This window comes from Lepidochelys olivacea, assembly GCF_965140295.1.
Source record: "Lepidochelys olivacea isolate rLepOli2 genome assembly, chromosome: 16".
NCBI lineage: Eukaryota > Metazoa > Chordata > Testudines > Cheloniidae > Lepidochelys > Lepidochelys olivacea.
This window is the reverse complement of record NC_140426.1, coordinates 8761436-8782219: the sequence shown is the minus strand read 5'-3', so window position 1 is coordinate 8782219 and position 20784 is coordinate 8761436. Positions and strand designations below refer to the sequence as shown.

At 43.9% G+C, this 20784-nt stretch overlaps 1 protein-coding gene across 1 annotated transcript; it reads right to left on the bottom strand.

Moving 5' to 3' along the window:
* Window positions 1-1322: 1322 nt before the first annotated feature.
* NELFB (negative elongation factor complex member B) lies at window positions 1323-17850 on the bottom strand. The gene is made up of 13 exons (XM_084650057.1): window positions 17659-17850; window positions 16005-16168; window positions 15724-15823; window positions 14802-15032; window positions 13389-13574; window positions 11712-11824; window positions 11021-11123; window positions 9454-9549; window positions 7644-7786; window positions 6197-6303; window positions 5528-5669; window positions 4828-4936; window positions 1323-4559 (listed from the first exon to the last, which is right to left on the bottom strand). The coding sequence occupies exons 1-13, from the start codon at window positions 17758-17760 to the stop codon at window positions 4422-4424; spliced, it is 1734 nt and encodes a 577-aa protein (XP_084506183.1). The 5' UTR covers window positions 17761-17850; the 3' UTR covers window positions 1323-4421.
* Between the last annotated feature and the right edge of the window lie 2934 nt (window positions 17851-20784).

The window sequence follows — 20784 nt, the reverse complement described above, 5'->3', positions numbered from 1 at the left end:
TATCCTTATTGAACCTCATCAGATTTCTTTTGGCCCAATCCTCCTCAACTCTCAGTTGAGTGCAGCCCTGGGTTCGAGCCCTGCCTCTGCCACCAAGTTCATGAGTGATTCTGAGGAAGTCACTTAAACCAAACTTTTTACAAGTGGCCACTAAATTGTGTTTTCCTCATGTTCTGGGTGTCTAATGTGACAGCTGGCAACAGACTTGCAGCCATGCTGAGCATGTACAGCTGCAACTGAAGTGGCTTGGAGCTGTGCTTTGAACAGATAAAGTACACTGAAAAATCATACATTATTGGTTCGTAGACACCAGCACTTAGACTGCAGTCTGTCCCTGGAAATTAAAGTCACCTGCTGCTCCTTAAAGACCTTCCCAATGAATTATGGAGACACTGGTCAAAGTTCCATAATTAGGGGTGAGTTTCCATTTTACTCATACAGCAGGCTCCTCAAACTAATGATACTTACTTTTTGAGTGTGAAATGAATTTTCTGAGCATTTACTAGTAAACCTGTACAATTAGCTTAAATGGAAATTTAATTTAAATCTTGGTCTTTTAAGAACTTTAGCATCTGTCAATCTTTTCTTTGTCCTGAAAGAACTTAATAACAGAATAATACAGACTTCCCAGACAGTTAACATTATGCAGAGGCAGCATTTGAAGGAATTATGTTATAATTAAACTAAGTTACTAGCAATTGTTTTTATCCAATTATTATGATTTTTATATCAAGTAAACGTACATTAAGAGAACATTCAGGTAGCAAAGTCAAGCACTCCCAAATTAAGAAATTCCAGAATACAGCCTTAATTCAGCCTTCTTGTGCATGTGCATTATAATGCAGGCTTTAATTACATGCTCACACATTTTTTTCTAAAGGACCCCTGCCTCATTCAGTGAATGAATCCAATATTTCTTCTTATCCTCATTCAACGTGTGGCCCACAGGCTTATTTACCACACGCCATTCAAACCCTGCAGTGAATACAGAATTATTAGTTTCCTCAGGCATGTGTTCTCACCTTACTAGCGGAGTGCTTCACAGACTTACTGAATCTATCTATCTATACAACACCCCTTGAAGATTAGGTGGTGGTATTATTCCCATTTTACAGCTAAGGAACTGAGACACAGAGTGAGGCCAAAATTATCAGAGGTGTCCACTAATTCCAGGTACCCAATGTGAGACATTTAGGGATTAAACACACACCACTGCATCTTTGCTGCCATGACTCATGGTCCACAACACCCAGACAAGGCAACATCTGTTCACATATGGAGGCACAATGAGAATTCATAAAAAATAAATAAATAAATAAAAATTGCTGCTTGATAGTCTAGTTTTATTTTGCCAGGTGAGTCAAGAGTGGCAAGATCCAATACAAGAACACATTCAGACCCAAGGAAAGGAAAAGATCCACTGCAGACAGGATCTCTGAAGCAATACAGAGTTCCGAAGTCTGCACTCAGGGCCAGGGGGAACACAGAGAGAGAGAAAGTGCATCATAGACACAACTTCTAGTTGAGACTGTGTTGAGATTTTCCTTGAAACAGAAGTTTCTGTAATTTCTGGCAATAAAATGACAGCGTTTTCATCTCCAAGTTTGCATAGCAATAGCTGCGGATAGAAGCAGACTCTCTAGGATGTTCACTTTTTGAAAAATTATCTAATTTTAAAAAATAAATATTTGAAAATTGGCCATTCTTGATACTCTACCCAGAGTGTTTCCCTTCTTTTTGCTCTTCTGTAACTTAAGAAATTCATAACTCCAATATTTTGAAGGCATAACCCTTCTTGCTCCAATCAGCACACATCATACAAGCTATTTGAGCGTCAACATTTTGTATTTCATCTTTTCCTTTTGCAACAAGCCAACCCAACTGAGAGTATGGGTTATGCAGCTACTTCCATTCTCTACTGCTGCCAAGGTGCCCCCTCCCCAACCAAACCCCTGAGCCAGGGAAGGAGGGTGGCCAAGGAACAGAAGCAGCTGGGGAGTTGGGACGGATGGATGTGTGGTGGTCACTGGGGGGAAACCACATGGGGCCAGCATGCAGGCTGGTCGACTGTTCGTGATTTGCTAGCTGGGGAAACTCTGGCAGGAGAGCGGCTCTTCCAACAGCTTCAGATCCATGGTCTCCCTCTTGTCTGCAGTCAGCCTCAGATACCATTGCTCCTTGCTCTCCCTTCCCAAATTACAGGGAGTCAGGGAGGGTATGTGCCACAGGGTAGTTAGCAGCATATGGAATGGGGAGGGAGGGTGCACTGGGAGCAGGATTACTGGTATAGCAGCCGGGGGACAGGAGCAGTCCTAAAGCAACTGACTCTACTGCAGTACTAACCCTGAGTGACTGCCGCAACCATGGCCTAGCCCCAGTACATCAGAGGGAGTGAGGGAGAGAATAGAGAGATCACTGGACTGGAACTTAGAGACCTGGGTTCTATGCACAGCTCTGCCACTGACCTGCTAGGTGACCTCAGGTAAATCACGTCAATGCTTTGTTCCTCAGTTTCCCCAGTGAAATGGGGATGATGACGCTGACCTCCTTTGTAAAGCGCTTTGAAAGCTATTGATGAAAAACGCTTGAGAACAATTAGGTGTTTTTATTACAGAGCTGTGTCCTGGAGGCAGAAATTGAGCCCGTGGCTCCAGGAAACCCCATCCTGGCATACACACACTTTCTCCAATGCCACCCCTCAAACATGGGAGTAGCTTCCCGTAAAACATCTGCAAGGTTTTTCCTCCTGCAGGCTCCTCTCTGCAGTGATGTCTACAAAAAGAATTAACAGTGGTTAGGCAGCTGCTGTGCTGTGGTTGCTACTTTCCATGCTGACCACTGTTTCCTTGTACTCCCCTGTCCCTTTGGTGCAGCCCTTTGAGGGCAGGGATAGTCTTGTTATGAGCCCATGGCCCCTCTGGTGGTATGTTGGCTCATGCAAACCATCTCCAAGTGCCTAACCACCACAAGCATGGAGTGAGGGGACTTGGGTGGCCCTCTGCTCAGTGCAGCTAGCCTCCAAGGGGCCAGCCCACATATCTGCGTTCCATTGCTCCACTTCAGCGGCAGCGCCAGAGCCCCCTCGACCAATGAGGCAAGAGATGGCAAATGGCAGGTTGGCCAGTAAGGAGCCTCAAGGGTCCCGCAGTTGGCAAGGAGCTGTACTGGACTAGACGACCTCTTGATGGCCCTTCCAGTCCTATGATTCTATGGTCTTTGGACCATCGGGAGTATCAAGCACTGCTCACTTTGGACTGGGGACCTCAGTCACCTGCTGGCAGCAACTCAACACATCTGCCCCATTCCTACTAATGTCCTGAGTTTCCAGGTCCCAGTGATGGCCCCAGTAGACGCTGCCACAGCATCAGGGCAGCATCATGTGAGGATGAAGGGGAGTGACCTCGTGGACGCTCTTCAGTACAAAGCGAGTCAACCAGCCTGAGCTAGGGAGATGGGTACAAATATTGAGGGGAGATGTGAGAGTGATGGGAGGTGCAGCCTGCCTGTGACTCTGGGTTCTGAGAAGCCCCCCTTGGGACCAGACCCCACATGGCCAGAAATCCTGGGGCTCCACAAAAAGCATGCCTTTAAATTGAAACTCCTGATCTTTTCCAACCCTCTCCTCTCCTTCCTACTGGGGCTGCTGTCCAAGGTCCGGGATGGCTGCCAATTACCAGTTGCCGTGAAATCAACTGGGGATCAGGTTGGTGAACAGCCAACCCCTGACATCAGAAGCAGGTGCCTAACTTGTCAGGTGCACTACAACTATGTCACCCCCTATGTCTAAGGGCGATCCATAAACCCAAAGAGGGAGCTGTAATTAGGCCCTGCCCTGGCTGTCCTGCTCTCATGGGGATTGGCCAATAGGTATGCACAGCACTTGTCTCCATGAGGTCACAGGGAAGCAGCAGTTTTGAACAATATATAAAATCTGCAGCCTTGTTCCCTTTTGTTGAGAACCATCTCTCAGCTTTAAAGACCCAAAGAAGCAAGCTGGGGGCAAAGAGAGAAACTGCTCAGACTTCAAGGGTTTGCTCCCTCTGCCTGATTACACAACCAGGGTTTTACTGCCCCAGAAAATTGTAAGTCTAAAAATGCAAGAAGATACAGAGGTTTAAAAATAAGACTTGTCTTTTGAAAAAAATTATACAAGCTGGGTAGATCCACAAGAAGCTACCTATCTATCCTTAGGCAAAGTAAACCTATGCAACACACTGCATACTGAGCCTTCTAGCCAGCAAGAGACAGTGCTCAAGGACAAACTGCAGTGTCTGACAATGTCCTGCTTCTGCAAAAGGTTCAGTGGTTTTCGGTAAGTTTCCACCATGGTAGCCAGAGACACTTAGCAGTACATTGAAACGCCTCCACTCTGCAGGACGCAAAGGTTAGTTTCTCTTATCTCAGAGTCCCGCTCATGTGGCTCAGAGCGAGGCTGGGGTGGGCACTGTGGGCAAAGTCAGTTCCATGGATGGAGTTTCAGCCACCGGGGCTGGACTGGGTTTGCGAAGCTCCAGTTTCTCGCTGAGCTGGTTATAAAGATCCTTCACAGCTTCGCCGCTCTATGGAATGAGCATTGGGAAAACAAACAAACGAAAGAAGAGTCACACTTCATTCTCGCTGTTACTAGCTGGAACACTAAGTACTAGGACTACTGGGAGTGTTTCAACACAGAGGAAAGTGGGAAGAGTAAGTCATGATATAATTAAGTCAATACTCCAGACACTCTGAAAGCTGCTAGTCTAAACAGAACATAAGCCCTGGTAAGCAGCTTCAGGGAATGCAGTTGCCTTCATCTGCAATTACTTTTCCTTTTGTGACCCTTCTTACCTGCTTGGTAGGTTCCAAAGCCTTCTGGAGTGATTCTAATTTGGTAGGTGCCACTTTGTGATGCAGGTGAAGTAGCAATCTTAGCACGTGTCTATGGACGTTCTCTTTTCTGTAAAGAGCAATTGTAAAGTGGTGAAACCAATGTACAGAACACAACCACACGTTAGAGAGAAAGCTACAGCAACAACATCAGAGCAGTGCCTGGGTGTTCAAACACTGGGAGTTTTGTTCTCAATCATCAAAAATACTTAAGTTGTAAAGGAATTGCTTGCATGCTACAGGATGTTATGCTTCTATAGGCTTGCCAGGAATTAATACAAGCATTTAGAACTACTAACAGGTTATTTATGTGCATTTATAAATTAGAGAGCTGAAGTTAAATCTAACGTTTAAAGCAGAAATTCGATCTGCTACTGCACTGTAAGGAGGATGTTGCCCCACTGCACCTTCTGTCTCTGAATAACAATTTAGGGTTTGTGTAATCATTTATAATCAACACTTTCTCTTTTCAGCTATTTTATTGCTACAGAATTGGTTGCAAAATCTAAACATATAAAAAACCACCGCAACGGCTATCATAGTCTTTCCAGTGTGAGCTAAGTGAAGAGTCTGCAGACAGGCTAAACAATAGCTCAGAGAGGTGTGAACTGTCCCATTCATCTTGTAAATATTGTGCTTTCTGAAGAAGGATGTCAGTTACCTTGAGCAGGCAGTGAGGAAGAACCCATCAAAGAGACTGGTACAGAAGTCCTCCAGCGCAAATTCATCACCCAACAACGTGAGGTTACCGGTGAGCAGGTGCAGGAAAATATCACTGAAGGCCAGGTCACTGAATGTCTCAGCTGCACAACACGAAGGACAATGACTAACAGGCAGGCAAGCATTTGCCTGAAAGCTTTACCATATTAGCAGAAGACGAGCCTGCTGAAAAACTTTCTGTGCACTTTCGGTGTTGTTTCATTGCGAGTTCCTTTTTTGGATAAAGTGGAAAGTTCTGATCCACTGAAACTTTTGGGGACTGTTTAGAGCAGGAAGCTACCAGCTCAGAGAGACAATTTATCTTCTAGTAATATTCCAACCAGCCTACAGCTAATCACATTGCTAGTACAGTGACTTTCATCCAAGGAATTACAAACATTCAAGAATCTTCACAAAACTCCTGCTTGGTAGGAAAACATCACCACTGAACAGGTAAGTAAACTTGCGGGACTTGCAAAGGCTCACACAGTGAATCACTAGCAGACCTGAAACTAGAATCCAAGAGTTGTCAACACTAACCACACTCATCCCCAAAGCCCTTATATTCCTCCTTCTAGGCCTTCTATATATGACAAGTGGGTACAAAACATAAGAGGAAAACAAGACTCACCTAGTGCTGGCAGGAGCCTGAGAAAAGCATTCTTGTTCCTCTGTTTAGTTATGTGAAGTATGTAATATAGCCCAACCTCACAGGCTATTCTGTGCTCCTGAAGGAATCTGTTATGGCACAAAGAAAGTTTCTTAACCAATAGAACAAGAACCCATATACTAAAGAGGACCTTAAGAAGACAAAAAGAAAAGGAGTACTTGTGGCACCTTAGAGACTAACCAATTTATTTGAGCATAAGCTTTCGTGAGCTACAGCTCATGCGCAAATAAATTGGTTAGTCTCTAAGGTGCCACAAGTACTCCTTTTCTTTTTGCGAATACAGACTAACACGGCTGTTACTCTGAAACCTGTCATTAATGTGATGGCCCACCTCTGTGGGCCAGGCCTATATAAAAATCAACAGTAAGAAATATTGCTCCACCCAGGTTGCTTCAATGTTTTCAAATAGAGAGGACACTGAGAACATGATAAGAGGATGACACAGGCGCCATTTCCTTGAAAATGAGGGCAAAACAATCTGATGTGCCTAGTTTAAAAACAGTGGTGACGATCAGTCACTCACACCTCCCTAATTCCGTTACTGCTGAGCAGCAGCCATGTGTGTTAGTCACAGAACTATTCTCTTTCTAACCACTATGAAGGCCTGAACTGATCTTCATTCTTCCATGGGTAACCAAATCTTTAAGTAATATAGCAAACCTCTTGTGCTTTCACTCCAAGGTCTCTTTAACCCACTTATGCACCACCTGGTTTAAGCAGCAGTAGCTCATGGTTGGTTAATTTTGGCAATATGTTACACAGCGAAATTTTCTTTTTAATGTCAGCTCTGCTTACAACTGACTCTCCTCAGTAGGGTCCATGTAGAAATAACTCAGGCCAAAGGCACCAAGACAATATTATTCTATTCTCATAGGCCCCGATTCAGCACAGGCCTAACTTTATAGTCAGTGTGACTACTCGTGTACTTAAAGTACCCTGCTGAATCAGGTCCTTAGTGTTTTATTCTGTTTCTTGTGCAGTTGACTTTCAATCTGAGCCCTTGATTAAAAGGCCACAGTATTTGAGCTCTCTGACTGGAAACTTCTAAACTGGACAGCACCCTCACTGACTCCAAAGCAGCGCTGCCTCTCTCATACTTCTTGCCAGAGATCCCTTCTATTGATCTATTCAAGATCTGTAGTTTTTCTGGTGTCTTTTTAATCAAGTGTTCCACTGACAGAGCTACATGAATGGAACTGAAGCCTTGAATTAATTAGGGTTAATTCTTTTCTCTTAATTGTGCCAGGCTTCTTCTATAGTATAGCTTAGCTACCTAAAACTACGTCTATATTACAAATTACTTCAGTGTAACTTACATCACACAGAAGTGTGAATAATGATGTAGTGTGGACATAGCCTAATGCTTTGCTTTGAAAAAGGATCTAATGTATGTAGGTTGATGACATACTTGGTAAAAGCTTCGGGAATGGTGCTGGGGTAGGGAATTGGCCCTTTCTCTTCTGATGGCAGTTTCTGATCTACATTGAATGTGTAGTCATCCACCACAAAAGACATCAGCATCGGCAAGAACTTGGTGATCAACTCATGTTCCTTAGAGGGGGAAAAAAGCCATTGCAATATAAAAAAAACAAACAGTCTGCATGTATGTAATTTTCCATCCAAGAATCTCAAAGTATTTAGGTAAGCATGTAACATTCCCATCATACAGCTAGAAAAACTAAGGTAAACCATTTACCTATGACCAGACAGCATATCAATGGTAGACAGGAACATAAAACACTGGTATCCAGACACCAAGTCCCTGCTCTAACCACTGACCTCTCTTTTCATGTCCTCCAGTAGAATATAAAGAGTTAATCAGAAAACTATCCTTCACTTTGTACACAAAAAAACTATTGAATGAATTTTTTGCTGTAACAGAATTACCCGGTGATATACACATCTGGTCTAGAGCACCTTATCCTATATTATTGCAAGTGCTGGACACAGAGGGTCTGGGTAAGGACAGAGCAGTATGGTAATGAGTACAAGTCATCTTGCTAATTCCCTGAACCAGTATTAACCATTACACACTTAGTCATGCTCCCAGGAGGAGTGCCAGGGGAAAGTTCACACTCATTTCCTCCATGCCCACAGCAGTTGAAAATTACTTATTTTATATCAAATTAAAACAACGGGAAGTGGCAGCGTACGGAACCACAAAAAGGTCATTAAAAACGAAGCAGGTTATGGAGCTTTCTCCATACAGCACCAACAGGTGAAGAAGGAACCTTTCAATTAAGCTATGAGGTAAGCCCAGGCTCTGTCGAGGGCCATGCAAGTACCTAATCACCTTAGTATCTGACTATTCATGCACAACCACCTCAGGTGCTGAAGCAATTTGTATAGTAGGGGGTGCTGAGAGCCATTGAACCAAACTGGAAACCCTGTATGTGATGGAAACCACTTCAAGGCAGGGGGTGCAGTTGCACCCCTAGTTCCAGCACCTATGCAAACACCTATGGAAAATGTACATCATGGAGGTAAACGTGCAGTCAGCTAGTAGTTTATACGGTCAATGCCTCAATCACCCTCCCTGGGAAGAGCTGTCCCACTTTGCAGCACAGAACAGAAACCGCAGTGGAATTTTTAGAGGTCCTCCCACTGCCCAGTATTGTGGTTAACCTCTCTTCTGTAGATAGCTGAATAGAACTTCTCCAAGAGCTACCAAACCTGTTCAGAGTGCAGGCCAGAGGGAACGTGGCAGGAGGGTCACTTGAGCGATCCAAAATATGCTTCCAGGGGTGGACTGTGCTACCTCCACACCATCCCTATCACAACACTGGGGAGGCAGAAGTGCTAGCCCCTGAACGACAATGCAATGAGCTGCTATCACACTTCAGGGCCAGCCCCAGAAATACTATTTTCACATTCATTCTGATCTACAGTCTCACCATTGTGGGCAGGGATCCCGGGAGTTATGAGCCATTGGTGCTGAATTTGTTAGAGGTAAAACTGAGATATAAAGAAGTTAAAGCCCAGATGTTCAAGACTGCAAAAAAAAAAAAGGGGGGGGGGGCGGGATTTCCAAGAGGACCCACTTGTGTACACTCCCAACCTATTGGTGCATGCAAATGCAAGGTGTCATCTGTACAATCAGGACATTTACAAATTCTGCAAGTGCTTATTAGAGGCATTTGGAAAAGGTGACACTGAGGAGTCTTTGAGAGAGGGGAAGACAAAGAAATCAAAGAGGAAATACTCTTCAAGAAGCTTACCATTTTAGGCTCCCTGAAGACTTGGCTGTCAATCATGTCCCAGGCTCCCTGTCCCAGAGACAACATCCTTAGCAGCAACAAGAGGTCTGGACTTTCCTGGAAATTCAAATTTAATAAAAGTTATGTTCTTCCACAATTCTGTACATGTTGGAGATTTATTTGGAAGTCATTTATATTCAGTGGTTTTCTTGGATTCAGAAGCATTATCCAGAGACATTAGATCACAAATACTGCTAGGGGATGTCAATTTCTATGATTTAAATAATGAATTATAGCTCAGAGGGCCCCAAACAGCTGCAAATGCTACAGAACACACCTCATTGTAACCTTTTACAGTGTGCTTGGAGATATTCAGGCCATCTGATCAGACAATTGGCTAGAGAACTTTCAAAAACAATTTGACATAATAAAGTACAATATGTGGCAGAATGAAACTATACGTGTTTGTCAGTAAATATCCAATACAGAGTGTTTAAAAATGATATTAGCCTTTTTGCAAGCTTGAAAGGATAAAAATAAATGATTTAATTTGACAATGAAAAAGCAGTGCAAGAGATGAAATATAGGAAGGGTTTATTTTAGATCCTTGTATGGTTCCCATCATAGGATCTGAGTCCTGATCCACTGGGGGCAAAGATTCACGTTCTTGTTGCACAGACTGTGAGTACTCAGTTCATACCAGGGAAACTGAGGATACAAACAGCAGACCGCATTCTAAGTCCTTTCTAGGGCTGAATGGTGGTCACTTGCCAGCCAACATTACCGATGTAATTCTGCCTCCCCTGCCAAACAGGGGGAGCCAAACACAGCATTACAGAGAGCGAGTGCCTCACAAAATTAAGTGTATAATCTTCTTCTCCGAGTGGCTGATGTAAATGTAGAGCAACAACTGTAATTTTACATTCAGATGGGTCAATCAAGTGTACAAGAAAAATAACTCTCCAGTTACACCATTCAGCAGGAATTGACTTTATTTTATCCCCCTACCATCAGCAAAGCAAGACACCAAGTTTAGCACAGGGAGTAAAGAATGCTGTAACTGAAGCAGGAATTCAAGTAGACAGAAAGCAGTTGCCTGCAAGTATGCATAATTAGAAGAGCATGTAGCTAGTAGAGAGTGAAAAAAGTTAAGGGGCACTGTCAACTTGGAAAAATCACATTTGTCTGAAAATTGTGTACCTACCATAAAAAGAAAAGGAGTACTTGTGGCACCTTAGAGACTAACCAATTTATTTGAGCATAAGCTTTCGATGAAGTGAGCTGTAGCTCACGAAAGCTTATCCTCAAATAAATTGGTTAGTCTCTAAGGTGCCACAAGTACTCCTTTTCTTTTTGCGAATACAGACTAACACGGCTGTTACTCTGGTACCTACCATAATTACACGACACCTAAAATTACTACAAAATGTATGTTTTTCCGCTTTTTCAGTTTACCTGTGCATTTGACAGCACACAGTCTCATTGGTTCTCCTGTATTGTCAGTCAGTTTCTCCCTTGCTGTAAAATGCAGTCTCATTATAACCAGAACAGGGCTCATTTGTAATCTGTGCAGGTTTCTCAGACTCACCCTGGGTAAGGTGTCTTGCCCAACCAGCTCTTGCAGATGCCGTATGGTACTCAGAGCTAAGGTGTTAATGGCAAAGGGATCACACAAGATCATTGATAAATCCCTGAAGGGAAACAGAACCACAAATGCATTTTATATATACACTAACAAACCCCATGGCCCAACCACAAACCCAGCCATAGACTACCTGCTTCTCAAGAAAGTATTTGTATTGGAAAAAACAACCTTGGTCATGTCCATTTCTTGTTGTTCAACCTGTCCAATCTGAGACACTATACATAGGCTCAATGTATATTTAAAGGGAGACTGCCAGGTTAAAAACCTATGAGGGAAGGAAGACATGCAGCAAAAACTATAATGATAAAACCTAATTGATTATATCAACTGAAATATGTTTCTGCCTTAGATCACTAATTAGATGCTTAAAAGTGGTGAGTCCCGCCTGAAAAAAAAACAACAACCTCTTTAACTTTTATTTTACAGGCCACTGATTAGAGTTACAGGTTACTGGGACAGGATACTGAGAATAAACCTGTCTTGCTGAATGCACTAAGAAGGACTGTGTTTGGCAATGATTGGTTTTGTTACTAGACACTTGTGGAGAATTAACAACTGAAGTAATTCTCAGCCATTCTGGATAATGGGAGCAATCCCTGTCAATCCCTCAGTTTCATGAGCCTGAACTGCTCACCCCAGTACTTGTTCTTGTCCTTTCTTCACTCCATCCAGAAACCCTTGCAGCTCTCGAGCTCGCTTGTTATCCACAAACTTCTCCCGAATGCAGGCATCTAAGCACCAGGTGAACTGCAAAGAAAGGAAACGTTGATGACACACTCATGGCAACTCCTCTAAACTAGCATTACAATATATGAATCACCTCAAGGCGTCAAAGTAACACTGTTGGCTCGATATTTAATTAAATACACCTTTAAAGGCATAAGCCTTTCCTACCGTCCCCAACAGTTGTACAGGAGGCTGCAACATTAGATACACCAAACATAAGTTTTAAGACTCTTGCCGACTTTTCAAAGGCTTCAGATCTAGTGACAAAACAGGTCGTTAATCGGCGAGCCTTTTACATTAAGCTCCTGCAGGTATTCGAATTATATTCAAATGCCTCCATCAGTGCAACAGAACATGGGTTCATGTGGCAGCATGTGAAGGGGGAAGACAAAGTTTCCCATCCACACAAACAGCATCAACCTCTGACCAGCAGTATCTGCTGCTTGTACAGTCCTGTGTGTGTTGGGAAGTTCTAGAGGGAGTTGGATGTCAGGAGCAGAGGAAGCCCAGCAGACATCCAAACACCCAAGATCGCTCTATGAAGCTGCTGTACAGCAGGTTCAACTGGCATCACCTTTTCCTCTCCCACAACAAGCACTGCCTGAAAATTAACACGTACTATATACCATGTAGTATGTGAACATATCTCATGGCCATACATGAAGGAGTACATGGTAACTGAGGGGGCAATATCACTTGGTGGTAAAAACATGGGATTGGAAGTCAGATGATCCGGATTTTATTCCTGGCTCTGCCACTGACGTACACTGGAAATTTGGACAAGCCATAACCCCTATGTGTTGGTCTCCCCGTCCATATTAAAACCACATAATCCTCACAACGATGTTGTGGGTCTTGATCAATTCATGTTTCTGAAGTGCATGGAGCCCACTGTGCAGGTGCTAAATATATTTCTCATCACTGGTATCTTTTCTTCAGAAACACACATCGCATGAGAAATAAACCTTGTAAATAATGTAACCAGGACAGAAGTGTAGAGAATAGAATGTGACTCTGCATTTATAGTGGATGAATGACTTAATTCACACTATAAATGCCAATGCAGGGCTAAATAAGCTAGCAAAACTTCTTATATTTTAATAATTATTAATTTTAGCTCTTTATATTTCAAGATCCATAGCACTTCACAAACTAAACTAATGAAATGCGATCACTTCTGGGCAAAGACCATCAGGTTGTGCATAGGACTATGCACAACAAGGAGGGGAAGGAAACTTTGTCCAAGAACACTGGGGCAAACCAATGGCATGAACTTTGTTTTTGGCAGCATCCATGTAGGTGAGATGGTACACTGCTTTTTAAGATTTTATACCAAGCACCACAGACAGCATGATGAACAATTTATCTACCACGCAAAGACAAAGGGCTTTGTTAACACTGCTGGGATTTGAACCTGTCATTCCAAGGACTATAAGAATTTCAGACTTGAGGTTTGAACCGCTTTCTATGCCTGAAGATAATATCCCTTCTGGGTTATTGACCTTCAAGGCAGCAGGCACAAATGAGAGCTGCTCAGACTGAAAATTCCGAAGTACCACTTGTGCCTGGTCCATCTATTCATTACCTTGTGACAGGGGTCAACAGTACAGATCTCGCTGATGTCCAGGTCATGCAGTGACATCAGGAGCTCTGCCCGTAGCGTGCAGTAATGGACATTCCTCGTCCGAAGGAACAATGTTCTTAGGAACTGTAGCACCATGTCATATAGCTTCACATTCTTCCCAATCATCTGTGTCAGCTTCTGAACCACCTAAAGCCCAAATGGAAAAACGCACACTTAGTACCAAAAGATTTTCCTACATGACAGCTTTCAAACTATTTCATTATTTGCCCCATCAGTTGTGGAATGCCTGAACTAAAACATACAGCTTTAAAAGACATTTCACACCAGACTTTTTCAGCATTTCAACTCCATTTGTGCTTTAATTGTTTTTTGTCTAGACTTTTGTAATTGCAAGACCTTCTGTTCCCTTTGCTAAACAATCTGATCTGTTATACCAAGTATACCAGTAGGAATTACTTTTGTTGTAAAAGTGATCTTACGGTTTTATACTGCCATCTATCACCATAGTTCCAGAGTGCCCACCACGTAAAATCAAAAGTAATAACAAAGTCCCTAGAGACTTCATGGAGTATCTGGCATTCCTCCCTTTTTGGAGTAAAAACACTGCTTAGGGCATAGATGTTGGGCTTTTTTTTTGTTTTTTGTTTTAACATTTTAATAAAATGCTTATAGTGGGAGTGTCTAAAAGCCCCACTGCAACAGGCACTCTACAATTACATAGGAAGGCACAATCCCTGCCCTGAAGAACTTACAACTGAGTTTAAGACAAGTTAACGAGGTAGTATGCAGCAGGAGGGAAGAGTGGCTGAGGCGAAGGGAACATTAATAAGATCACACTGTCCCATAGGCTAGCTACATATGCAGCTTTTGAGGCTTCTTCCCAAGTTTTTGTTGAACTATTACAATTTCCTTCAAAAACAAAATAAAAATGGTAAAACCCCCAAATCCCTGATTTAACCGCCAAGGGTGCTTAGATACTGTAACGATGGGCATGGGATTAAATCCCAGACTGAAACAGAACTGGGGGAAAATATTATTGGCTAAACATTTTGTTTAGCTATTTAAATGTTATTTTAAAAAATCTGCTTAAACAAAAGATTAACCTATTACTTTATGTCATGAGGTGCTATTCTAATATAACAATACTGAACATTATGTTTATTTGTAACTATTAAATATAAGATTGACCTGTTGATTTGATTAAGAATTGTTTAATGAAGATGAACTAACATTAAATAACTAGCCAAAATATTTAAATAATTTTTTTCAGGTGGTAGCAAAGTTGTAAGGCCAGATGGACACTCAATTATCTGATGATGCTGGCAGTATAGGAACCCAATATGCTCTCTTTTCAAGACAGAGATTGGAGAATTCCATTCCAAACTTCACTGTAAAAGTTCTCCCTGCTGTTACCTCTCCCTGACGTCTCATTTTTGGAGAGGGACTGAAGAAGTTGTGCAAGACAGAGAGATCACTACTAAAGAGAGTGTTTTCTTTCTCCAGGATGTACTGTTTCAGCAATGGGGACACCTCATCACCAAACAGAGCTTGGTTATCCTGCCAGATCTGGCGCTTCACCTCCACGGCACATGCTTTGTATAAATCCTTATCCGCCATCACTAACTTCAGTTTCTTTTCAGGGACCTGTAAACAACAGTGCAGTGTCAGTAAAGAATTTAGGGGTTCACCTACCTGACTGTTAAAATGGTAGGTAGTTGACTATAAGGCAGATCTAAATCACAACCTTGCATTGGCCAGTAACATCTACAACCAGTGCAATTAAAACCCAAGGCAACAGCAGAGACCCTTCTTTCATGACCCTGCCCCTTCAATACCACCCTGGTTTTAAAAGTATTTAGCTTCTTAGAGAAGGCATCACATTAGCACTAGTACAGGTTTTGAAGCTATTACATTAAAGATGCAGTAGTGCCTTAAATGAAGAGTTGTTTCCTTTTAAGTACCCTTTTCCAGAAATATTGCCCCTTTTTGAAATCTAGCTGCATCCTTAAAATACTTGCCATATAAATTCAGTTCTGGAAAAATCCCCTACCACTGAGCTCAAACTATTTTTGGGAAGGATGGGGGGGGGACATGCACATTTTAAAAACAGAAGAACAAACTTCTCTCTCTAATTAGTGTGTACTTTATGAAATATGAAAATATGAAATGCTTTTGAACTACATTAAATTAACTGATATGAGAATCAAACAAAGCATAAGCCAAATTATCTACCAGTGAATGATAAATTGACTGAAGAGTTTGCAAACGTGGCATACAGCCCAGCTAACAGCAGAGAATGAAAGGGGCTGTAACCAAGAGATGCAAGAGATTTTACCTTGGGCAGGTGTTTCATGACACACATCACCACAGGCTGTATAGATGGCATCTTGACCAAGGAAAAGCTTTTCTCCAGCAGATCCTCCAGCTTTTTGTATCTGGAAACATGCAAGCAAGAAAAGTTGCCAGGTAAAGTTTTCAAAACTCCTGAGTGACTCTTTAGGGTCCTAAGCGCTTAAGTCACTTTTGAAAAAGTGCTTAAGTCACTTAAGCTTTCTGAAAACTTTACCTGCCATGATTAATTTTGAAATTAATTTCTAATGATGATCAGTAACACACCTTTCCTCAACCTTTCCTTCTGAGGCAATGGCTGAAACTCTCTCGAGCAATTTCTCTCTCAGCTCATCAAATACAGACTGATGAAATTCCAGCCTAGGAGTACCATGGAGGTCCAAGAATGGCAGAGCAGACTGGAGAGAGGGCAGAAGGACTCCATTTTCTGTCTAGCAAAACAAACACCATACAGAGTTATAAGTTTAGATTAAACACAAATTCTTGCTGGCAATAAATAACAAGAGACAGTACTAAAATGACTTATGTTAAGAAAAAGTAAGCACTCAGCTCAATTTAAATGGTCATTATTGAGTAAGAAACAATATAACATTTTTAAAAAAGTCCTTAGTTATGTTACTAGCACTAGCATAATACTATTAATGATGAAATAACTTAAAAGTCTAGTACACTTTTCATCACTGATGCCATTTATTTACTTTTTAACTCAACAATGAAGACAGACTAGCAAGTTTCCTTTTCTAGTTCTCATGCAATAGTGCAACACTAAAATGTGGACACACTAGCATAACAGAGTCCTTGTCCATCCCTCTGACTCCTAGGCACAGGTAGTAAACAGTGCAGAGGACTATTTATTTGTTTAAAAAGTATTGCTCCATTAAAATTTATCCATTTGTATACAAAAACATTCACAAGGTTTTTTTTTATTTTAATTATCCTTAAATCTGGGGCATGAAGTACCTTACAATGTTTCTCTAATCATTCAACAATCTACCAGGACTTTTAAAACGTATGCATTTGGCTAGCTTATGCTAAACTCCATTAACCCAATTTTATTATCTAAATATATAAACTGCCACTGCCGAAATATACCAAAGCTTTATGCCCCAATCCTAAAAACACTGAAGCATTGTGTAACTACACATGCAATAGTTCCATGAAGTTTTAGAGATGCCACTTAACATACACAGTCAGCTTCCATTTGTATTACAGAAAATTACATTGCAGAGGTGAAAAGATACTACAGAGCGCCACTGTGTTAAGAGCCAAGAGTAACCAAAGCTTCCTTTTCACATTTCATCCTGTGTTAAGCTGCAAAAAACCCAAACCTGAAAGCTACTCTCACAACTGTCAAATCCTATTCAATTGGGAGAGAGACTCCCTTCATTTTAAAAGCTGCTTTTTAAGATTCTCCTTGTGATGGGGGCCTCCAACGTTTGTCTCAATTATGACATTAAAAAAAAATATCCTGGATCGATTTTAAAATCCCTCATTGAAGTTGCCCCACAACTCGTCTGCTAGATCTGGCCGGAGAGCAAATGAGGCTGCAATACAACAGGAGGATGACCGGCGGTGAGAAAGTTAAGCCCATGTCCAGCAGCAGGCAGAGGCCGGGATCAGAAACAACTAGAGGTGTCAGAGGACAGGACCCTGCGGCCACCGGACACCACCACGATGGGATGTCACGGCATCCGCAACCCTTTTTACCGAGGAGTTATCAGCTCCGCCCCCCCAAGTCCTGGGACCTCGGCCCTGAACGACCCCACCGGGGCGGGAGGCCGCCCGAGACCCAACTGAGAGCTCCGGCCGCTGCTGGGGCAGAGCAACGCCAGCCCCGGGGAGCCCCCATCCGGGTATGCCCCCCCCCGGGGGTCGTCGCCCCCGCAGCCCCTGCCCCTGCCCCCCGGGCCGCGCTCCCCACCTGGAACTGCTCGATGGCCTTGAGCGGCTCGGTGCAGTTGGTCAGCGTCTCCTTCAGGTCCTCCCCATTGGCCACCCCCAGCTCCTGCAGCCCCGCGAACATGGCGGCGGGCCCAGCCGGGTCGGGCCCCCCCCCCCCGCTAGTGCCCGTAGGGTCGGCCCGGTCCGTTCCCGCTGTCGCCCCCCAGCCCTGTCGGGTCCGACGCTGTCCCCGTCCCCCCCCGAAACTGCTCCTCGGCGCGCAGGTTCCGGGCTGCGGCGGGAGGGGCTAGGAGCCGGCTCCGCCTTGCCGCAGGCCTGCGGGGCGCCCTTGAGCGCCCAGGGCTCTCAGGGCCCGTTCCCCGTAGATCCCCCCCGGGTGCTGCCTGCTCCCCTGGCTATAGAGACCCCAGAGCCTTCCTGCCACCTCCCCTCGAGCCCCCTGCCATGCTGTCCTCACCAAGTGCCCTTCAGTCCTGCTCCGCACCTGTCCTGGATGTTGCTGGCCACATCACAGGCGTCGGCTTCCATCCCAACCCTTGCATGTGTAAACCTGTCTCTTTGTGTAACTCCCCTCACGGCGTGAAGACCTCTCGTCTCAAGGCCTGTGGACGCTGAACGTGCCATCGCTGGATTGCCCAGGCTTCTGCCCTGTACGGCGCTCCGTTGGGTTTTCAGTCTCAGCGGCACATGGGTGGTGGGGGGCACTCACCCTGCACGGGATGGGGGAGGGGACCACCCCCCGTCCCTGCCGGGCACGCTCCAAGTGCAACACTAGTGTAGTAGGGACCAGCCCAAGTCAGGCTGGGGTTAATTGCCGAGGAGCAAGGAGGCACCTTGCAGGCTCCGGCCTGGGCACAGCTGGAACCCCGACCGCGGAAGCCAGTGGCGCCAAGACCCAGACAGATGCCCAGGTCCCTATGGATGCCCAGTAGGGATTGGAGTCACTGGGACCCGTGTGTGCTGGGAAGCCTAGAGACCCAGATGCTGCCCCAACTACTGCTCTGAGAGACATGGTAGGAAGTGGCTGGGGGGACTAGCTATAGCCCTGTGGGAAGTTGCCGTGTTTTGGTTGGAGCCCTGATGACTCAGTTGTGGAGCACTCTACCACTGTTAGGGTCTTGGGCCGGGACCTGGTGGAGCAGGTTAGACCCCTACCCTGGCTACCATGCGGGTAAGGGCAGACCCTTTGGCTGCTAGGCCTCCCTGCCCTGCGAGTTAGAGCAACCCCTTTGGCTCTGGCCACTAGGCCTCTTGCCCTGTGGGTAAGGGCAACCATATCAAGTCTTACCCCATTAGGTCTTCTAGCTCTGAGGACAAGGGCAGCTGAACTGACTGACCACTGGCCATACTGTCCCGGAGGCAAAGACAACTATATTGACATTAGCTGCCCTGAGGTAGAGGGTGGCTTGGAGGATGGGGTGCACTCACCTTGCACTGGATGGGGTTCCCCCACCCTGTCACAATATGCTTGTCAAATGCACCACCTGAGTTATTTCAGTCTTCCAGCATCCCCAAATCTCATGTTAAAGCTTGCCATCTTCCATGGCCCAGCTGCCAAGGTACTTGAACTGGTCAGTCTGATTTAGTCTCACTCCATTAATCTCTACATCCAGTTTTCTGCCTCACACAACCTCAGTCTTAATCATACTCATTTTCATCCCTTGCCAGCTTAGCTGGTCATACCGCTAGTTTACTATTACCTCTAGAACTTCATTTGAGGATGCCATTATTGCTATGTCATCAGCATATAGCAGCTTCTCACCTTTCCCCACTGGGATTTTCCTGTGGACATAGTCCATCAATATGATAACCAGCAGCAGAATTAGGGCCGGCTCTTGGTCCAGGCTGATCCCTGGTTCAGTCTGACTTTCATTTCAAATGGATGTTTAATTCCAAAAAATGTTTGGGTCACTGTTTTAGGTGATCTATATAGGGCATTCACCATAGTTATTAAAATTTCAGTCACTCCATATTTCCTCAGCACTGATGTGAACATCCTTCTGTCCACTTTATTGTATGCCTTTTCTTGGTCTATAAAAGCCCAGAAGCTATCCTGTTGGTGTGACAGTCTGTATCCCTACATGTGCCCCTTTTAATAGCATCTTTTACAAAGTATGCCTTGTGAGGTATCATTTAAAAACTCATAATCTGCTGATCACCATTGTCCTGGTAAAATATGTGTGGCAACATTGTATGTAAAGTTATAAGATTCTACTGTATGATAGTACTGAAAACAGCAACAAACCAGTTCCCCAGAGACAAAAGGCTAGCCAAAGCCTCAGCCAGGTATCCACAAAATCAAGTGGACTATCACCTGGTTCATTGGCCATTCTTTGGCAGGAAGATTTGTGCAAAGATTTACATTTTGACAAAGAAACAGCTGAGGATTCCCATCCAACAGATTTATCCTGAACCTTGGTTGGAGATGACCCTCAACAAGAAGGAAAAATATAAGAAGGAAGAACAAAGCTCCCAAATCATCTCTCCCTTCATCTCCACTTACAGCGTTGACAATACTTGAAGGACAAAGGAAGCATCATTGGACTGGGGAGGGATACTGGCTGAAAGGACTTCAGCCAGGAAGACTGCTGCAATGTGGTAAGAGAGATCTTTGCTTTGAATTCACTTAGTTGATTAAGTTAGGTATTCGTTGTGATTTACTTTGTATTTATTTGTAACCAATTATGACTTGTATGCCTCATTACTTGTAGTCATTTAAAATCTCTTTTGTAGTTAATAAACTTGTTTTATCAGGCACCATGTTGGCAACTCTGCCCTAAATGGGGTTGTCTCGTTTAAGAGATGCTCAAAGTATTGTTTCCACTTCTTCTTCACCTGTTCAGGTGTTACCAGCAGCCTCCCCCGATCATCAGCTCAGGGAACTGGTGGATAAGGTCCCATGGCAAGAAAATCTAAGAGGTAAAGGAGTTCAGGAGAGCTGGCAGTTTCTCAAGGAGATGTTAAGCACAAAACTGCCAACTATTCCAATGCAAAGGAAATGTAGGAAGAATAGTGAGACATCAATATGGCTCCATCAGGAGCCTGAAAAATCAAATTAATTACCTGAAAATCAAAAAGGAATCCTATGGGAAGTGGAAACATGAACAAAGTGCTAAGGAGAAGTACAAACAAATAGCATAAGCAT

Excerpts from the sequence above, each read along its gene's own strand:
- NELFB (XM_084650057.1), bottom strand. The coding sequence starts at position 17,760 with ATGTTCGCGGGGCTGCAGGAGCTGGGGGTGGCCAATGGGGAGGACCTG. Across the intron at positions 11,124-11,711 it reads GGACAAGAACAAGTACTGGG|GGATTTATCAATGATCTTGT; the intron begins GTGAGCAGTTCA and ends GTTTCCCTTCAG. Across the intron at positions 4,560-4,827 it reads CTTTGGAACCTACCAAGCAG|AGCGGCGAAGCTGTGAAGGA; the intron begins GTAAGAAGGGTC and ends CTCATTCCATAG.